This window comes from Pseudopipra pipra, chromosome 1 (assembly GCF_036250125.1).
Source record: "Pseudopipra pipra isolate bDixPip1 chromosome 1, bDixPip1.hap1, whole genome shotgun sequence".
NCBI classification, from domain to species: domain Eukaryota; kingdom Metazoa; phylum Chordata; class Aves; order Passeriformes; family Pipridae; genus Pseudopipra; species Pseudopipra pipra.
In genome coordinates this window covers 135,216,411-135,223,445 of record NC_087549.1, presented here as the reverse complement: position 1 = coordinate 135,223,445, position 7,035 = coordinate 135,216,411, and the positions used below count along the sequence as shown (strand labels likewise).

Genomic DNA, 7,035 nt, shown 5'->3' with positions numbered 1-7,035 from the left:
GCTTGTTTGTTTCTCTACCTTCCATTCAAAAATTTCTATTACGGTTTGTGTGTAAAGTGCTCATCTTCTGCTTACTACATGGAACTGTAATGATTTCCTGTGCTGTAAATGCCATTGCTTCTATGTTTTATCTTTTTAGTGGGAAATTTGCTTCAATTCCATTGTATTGAAATAGGAGGGACAGTAAGCCATGCAGCTTAAATTTTCTCCTCTTCTGAAAATCTTTGTGGTCTTTTTCACTCACACTCTTTCTAAAGTGAGCAAGCTAAGTAGCTCCATCTTCACAGTAGAGCTTTTTATTTGCAATCTCCTCTATTTTTTCTGTACCTATTTGGACAGCAGAACAGGACTGACACAGCATTTCACAGAAGCAGCTATACCTACTGCCAGCTGTTAACTAGCTAGCATGGCATTTTTAATTCTCTTCAACTCAAAGATGATGGTGGATTTCAGGCAGTATAAAGGGGTGAATGAGCTCAGGATTATCCAGGCTCCAGTAGCTGGATTCTCTCCCTGATACTTTTTAGCAATGTGTCAGGTAAGTATGGCAAAGAACCAGAAATGAGACATCCCCTCAATTTTTATCTTCTTTCCAACCAAACCTTTGCGTATAATTTTGGGATGAAATGTTACCTAGAAGAATCACTTGGTGTGCAGTCCCAGAACAGGACTAAACTGGGTTTTGGGTAGAGACTGCATTTCTTTGCTCAACAGCCAGCACAGGGAGGTTGGCATTCTAGTCAGGGTCTCTCAGCCTTTCATTCTCCCTTTCACATATCATTCTACCTGGTTCTATCTATACCTCCCCATATAATTGAAACAACATTATCCTTAACATTATTAATCAGTCAGTCAGGAGCTTTCTGGCACACAAGCCACATCAGATAGTGTAAAGAACCATGAGAGGTACTGCTCCTTGAGAAGACATGCTTAAAAAACTGTGCATTGAAAATGGAAACAGCAATAGGAACAGAGCAAGGAAATAACCAGGAGAAAGGGAGTGGAGCCAGAGAAAAGGAGTTCCAAGACAAATTTTCCCATCTTACCTGCACGAGTGTAACTTGAGATTTTTTACTTAAGCACTCAACTCACATTTTTGTTTTAGCTTTAAGCAGACAATCCTGGGAAAGATTCAGGAAAATATGGTTAATATAATACTTGGTCACAAGTTTTGGTGGAATGTCTCCACAGTGGTATCTTCTTTTTCACTTTATCCTCTTACAGTGTCTTATTCAGACAAAACTATAAAATGAAAAACTATTTAAAAATGAAAGCTAGTTACTTTTTATTTCACAGAACAAAACCTGAAGCCACAAAATCAAACCTTGCAAACCTTTGTATGCAAGTGAGGAATCATGCATGATTAAGATTTTACAGGATTTACAAAAATTAAGAATATAAACTCCACTCTGGGGAATCTCAAGACTTCTGTAAATAGTAGCTGATCTAGCCATTTTTGAGTAAATAAAATCAGTAGTAACTATTACATAAGTAAAGCTAAATTGTTCTTGACTTGCTTGTTCTTGCAGCACACACCTCACAAACCTACACTGCTTGAGAAGACATAGGAGAGCAGTACCAAATGCCATCACCACAACAGCTCCAAGAAACCCTCAGAACACATATAGGCAACATTCTTCCCCCTCCTCAGTAACTGCTGTGCTCATTAGAAGGAATTTTTGCCATGACCTTCATCACCTGTCACCAGCAAAACCCATTTATGGCCAGCCAAAACTCAGTCAGTTAACATCAACCACAGTTTTCCATTCCAGAGGCCTGTCCCCAGATTTTACCTGATTAAATCCTAGAATACATAAACTACAAGAACTACATATGTAGTTCTCTGTGTTGTGTGAAATTGTGGGAACTGAAATATCACAAAGGGTTTTTTCCCTGCACAGTTCAAAGAGTATGTGCCCAAATACAGACTTGCCGTCTAGTAACTATGTCTGTAGTTAAATCCTTAGGAATACCTGAAAGATGGTAGAATTAGAGAAATAGAGAGATGTTTGCTGAACAGCATTGAGCATCTGTTCATTAACATGGTTTGAAATAAATCTGATGCAAAAATTTCAAATCTTGTCAGCATTCCTCAACTGGAAGTTTTACTTCCTTTATTGCATCCATTTGTATTGTTCCATTTAATAATTAGTCAACATTATCTCTTTTCTTAAGACACACACTCACCAGTGTGATCATTAAATCCTGAGATATGAAATCTTACGCCTTATACAATATCTAAAAGAAAGTAATTCCTTATATGGCATCATACACACACTGAAACAGGCTACTACAGCAATTGCACATGAGAAATACCTTTGGCTTAATTCTAATTGCATAATTTAAGTAAAACAAGGCACATTTCATTTTATTACATTACATTTTATATTACACATTACATTACATTACAGTGTTGCATGTTCATTTCGTTCTATGTTGGTCACAAGATCCTTTGTGTCACCAGTTCCAGGAAATCCATCACTATTAAAATACAAATTGTTCTCAAAGCTGTCATTTGTTGGCAAGCAATTCTTTCTTCTTTTGTAGAAGAGATAGCCTGCAAGGCCACTTCCAGCTAGGAGGAGGAGAACAGCAATAACTACAGCTCCTGTTTTACCATGGTTCAGGGTAAGAGCCTTCTTATCCATTGTCATTGCTGAAAACAAATACAAAGAAATCAGGAGGATGCTGCATACTCTTTATCTGATTACTGGAAACAATTTCTTTAGAATGCATGACATTTTAGGCAAAAGCATTTCGTTTCAAAATAAAAAGAGACAAAGACAGCAGCATAGAATAAATTGATTTTAAGTTGCCAACATCTCATGTTTTATCACAAATTACTATTTTTTAAATCTGCATTTCCCACCAAATGGAATATATTGTATAGTAGTATATACCACTAGGAAACAATATACTCCTAGGAATCAAGTATATCAGAAAATGTAAAAGACATAATACAGGATAGGATTTGTTCTGTTTATGATTTTACATGGGACTAGTTTTTGTCTACTTGAATGATAATATTCTTACCCATTGTAGGTATTTCTGCTGGTGACATTTCAGTTGCTGGCAGCATTTCAGTTGCTGGCACGTGAAAATATTGAAAAAACATTATCTTTTTATATTATCAGGTTATTTATTTCTACATTATTTTTTTTCTATATTTGGAACATACTAAAAATCATGTTTAGATAAATATATGGTAATACATGGCACTAAATACTTAAAACACTTTGGTTTAGTTCACACAGTTATATAAACCTAAGGCCTAGCACAATGGTCTAGTGTATTCTGGTCTCATATGTAGTTGTTTACGTGAGCTAGCAGAAAAGAAGAAACATCAAAAACTCCATGGAGACTGATCCAGACATCAGGGTAAAACCACAAGAAAATCTATACAGCATCTTCAGGATAAACATGGTCAAATATAATCCTCAACATAATTACAAATTCTTGCAGATTTGTGACCTAAACATAGCAAGTGTAATAAATTTGGATTGCCAAGAGACCTTAATGGCTTACTTACACAGACATTTGAAATCACTCATGAACTTCAGTGTCCTAGCAGATAACTAAACTTCCAAATTAAAATGTTTGCAGCTCATTTAAAATTTTATTTTCTGGACCAAAAAAATCTGGTTTGCTGGGAAAACTGAACCACCGTTTAAAATTAAGATATGTATTTTCCCATGTGGGCATAAAATTAGTCTATAGCTAAATGTTCAATCAATGCATCATGTTTCATTCTGAAATCTTCTCTTCAGTGCTGCCCAGTGACTGAACAGAGGCAGTGGGCATCAACTGAAACACAGGATGTCCCCTCTGAACATCAGGAAATGCCTTTTCATAACAAGGGTAACTGAACACTGGCACAGACTGCCCAGTGAGGCTGTGAATTTCTATCCTTGGATACATCCAAAACCCATCTGAACATAGTCCTGAGCCACTGGCTATAGGTGTCCCTCTTTGAGAAGGGGGTTGGACCAGATGACCTCCAGAAGTCCCTTCCAGCCTTAGCTGTTTTGTGGTTCTGGGATTTTGTGAAGATACCTTATGTCCAAAAACACAGTGTAAAAACAGTCTCAGAAATGCAAGAAGGAATAGGAGGTAAAAACTGACGTTAGGTAAACTTTGGCTGCATTACTTCATTTGATTGGACAATTTTTGGAATATAATAACATAGACACTTCTTCCTTGTTCTTCACCAAGAACTGTTGATTGACCAAGTTTGGTACAGCACTGCTGATGTACAGTATGCACATTGCTCTTGAGTTTGATATGAGGTGACTGCTTGCTAAACTTACCTACGTGTTAAACAAGCAGCATATTAAGAGATATGAATCTGCCATTCCCAAAAAATGAGAGTGAGATACCATGAACACAACAAAGAATCACAGAATGGTTTCGGTTGGAAAGGACCTTGGAGATCTCCTAGTTCTAAACCCCCTGCCATGGACAGGGACACCTTCCATTAGGCAAGGTTACTCAAAGCCCCATCCAAACCAGCCTTAAACCTGCTACAGAATTTCGAATTACTCTGGTAAAAATTATCTCAAGACATGGAACAGAAAATAGCATCTATTCAATGGGAATACTTCAGTCCTTATTTTGTGCTTCAATCTCTTCAGAAAACAGCAAACATAACCAGCCACAGCAAGGGCAGCTCAGTAAAACCATGCTTCTAACATCCCATAGTCTATAGCTATTAAATAATTTGTTTAAATTCTGCAAAGGTAACATTGTCACAGTTCTGCAAAACTGTGCCAAGAAAAGCTGCATATATGTGACAACGTAGGACTAGATTGTGGTCTGTTCTTGAGCGAATGACTATATAGTCCTTGCAGTGACACTGGCATTTGGCTGAATCCATGGCATTCCAGGTAGTAAGCTAGTCTGGTTGAAGCTAATTCTAGGAAAAACATAACTAGCTTTCATCTGCTTCAGCATGAAATGGCTCAGTATCAAAACTGGTAAATGCCAGTATCAGCACAAATAGCTGAATTAAATGGTCAAAAAGGAATGGTGGCCATTGATTTTAACACTGGTTACCTACATCTATGAATATTCTGGATGGAGAATGAAAATAAAGTGCCTGGGTTTTGTCAATCATAGTGCAAAAAGACAGATAAGTAGACTCTGAATGGGTGGTTATATCGGATAGTTTGCAGTATTTCCTGTAGAAGATACAGTCATCATTACAAGCATTTGAGTAAGTAAGAATAATTTTAGCACATTTGTAGAAAGGATAGCAGAATTTCTCTCAGTTTCAGTACTGTAGAGGAAGTGGGTGTATTTCAGCTACTACAAGCATTTCACTCTTCCCGGTAAACACTGGTAAGAGATTTTGATATTGCAATATATGCTGAAAGAAATTATTATGATGCCTTTTAGGAACACAGATGCACTAGCTGTCAAATTTGCACATTCAGTTATTTCAGGACATTTTCAGTTTAACACTCAAACTATGTGGCTTGCTTTGTGTTCTCCTTTTGTGAAAAGACGAATGAATGAAAAGCAGAGACAAAAGACCCCAGACTGTTAATTAATTCGCAGTTCATAATTATTCAATTCACAGAAATAGTACTTCATACTCAGAAAATGCATGCATATGAGTGCATGCCAGAGGGAAATAAGCAAAATGTACTTCCTGAGTGGAGCAGAGGGGATATCCTGAGGAATGTATTTTCATATAGTTGAAACAAATTTGTGTATGCAAGGCACAGTACTTACACTGTGATTACTCAACCATTAGCTATAAAGAACATGCAAACTCATTAAGTGCATACACTAGGTACAGTTAAAATACAAATGCGTTTCTTTAAAAGTAATTCTAAATGGACTTGAGCACTGGTCAGAACTTCAACTTACTGACAAAAGTTACTCTTTTTGTTGGCATGCAAATGTGCATCATTTGGCATTTAAAAAAAGCTCAAACCAGCCATCTAAAATGCATTGTGTGCAATGGCCATGTATTAATACTAATGTACAAGGAGCATACTCCATACATAAAATACATAAATGCAACACTTACTTTTTGGCTTTTTACAAACATAGCCTTTGTAGGAAGAGCAATAGATATTATTCCAGTACCCAGAGTCTGCGTACATTTCAACACAGTGCTCGTTTTCTTGAGGAGAAGGTTCTCCTACATTCCAGTTGACAAAATTCACTGCAGTGTTGTCTAGCCACAGCCATTCTCCTAATTAAAAAATATGGGGGAAAAAGATAATATTAATATCCATCTTGACATCTTCACATTCTCCACATTTATTGCCTTCCTAAGAAATTTACCTGTTGCTACTATTGGAGACAAGCCACTAGACCATTTACATTCTTGTTCTGACACATGTTGCCGCTAAGTTTTTATGCAAATTTTTTGAAAATAGCAGACTAATCTGGTTTATGATGTTACAAAGGCAAAGCAGTTTAAAGAAGTATCTCCCACAATATATTGCAATGGTGTGAAGTAAATTATTTACTCAGTTTATAGAAACAACAGATATCAAAATATAACTCAACTTCACCAGAATTCTCTTTATTTCAGTAATTTGTAGGGAGATTTTATGTTACTCTTTTCAAAGCCTACACTGAAATCTTTCTAAGCCCAATTTTATTCCATTTTCTTTTCAGTTTCTGCTCCTTTCTACAAGCTTTACACATACAATTTTCCTTTTTATAGATCTGCTTCAAAAATCTTGTGATCAGCTATGCTGGGACTTTCTGTCTCTTCCTTCCTGTTCCTTTTTTCTTTCTTTCTTTTAATAGGGATATTTATTTAGAATAAATGTGCCCCTTGTGACTCCAAGTTGTACTCAAGCAAATTCTTAGACTCAGCATGAAAGCTGTATTCTGTTTTCTTACAAGATTCTACATATTTTGTGTTTATTTGTTTGTTTTTAAATTCCTGCCACTCTTTGTGTCATAATATGACATCTAGATACAATCCGGATACATACATGAAGATATGAAATTTAGTTATGCAGTTATGCTGAAATCACTATAATCATTATCTAGTGATATAATGAAGAGCTA

At 36.3% G+C, this 7,035-nt stretch overlaps 1 protein-coding gene across 1 annotated transcript in view; it reads right to left on the bottom strand.

Annotated features, from left to right (window-relative positions):
- Positions 1-1,260: 1,260 nt before the first annotated feature.
- Positions 1,261-7,035, bottom strand: part of LOC135401953 (macrophage mannose receptor 1-like) — a 55,046-nt gene continuing 49,271 nt past the window's right edge. The window contains exons 28-30 of the mRNA XM_064634562.1: positions 6,029-6,202; positions 3,034-3,087; positions 1,261-2,656 (exon numbers count right to left, since the gene is read on the bottom strand). Coding sequence (XP_064490632.1) covers positions 2,406-2,656; positions 3,034-3,087; positions 6,029-6,202 — 479 coding nt within the window. The 3' untranslated portion in view covers positions 1,261-2,405. The remainder of the gene's footprint in view (positions 2,657-3,033; positions 3,088-6,028; positions 6,203-7,035) is intronic.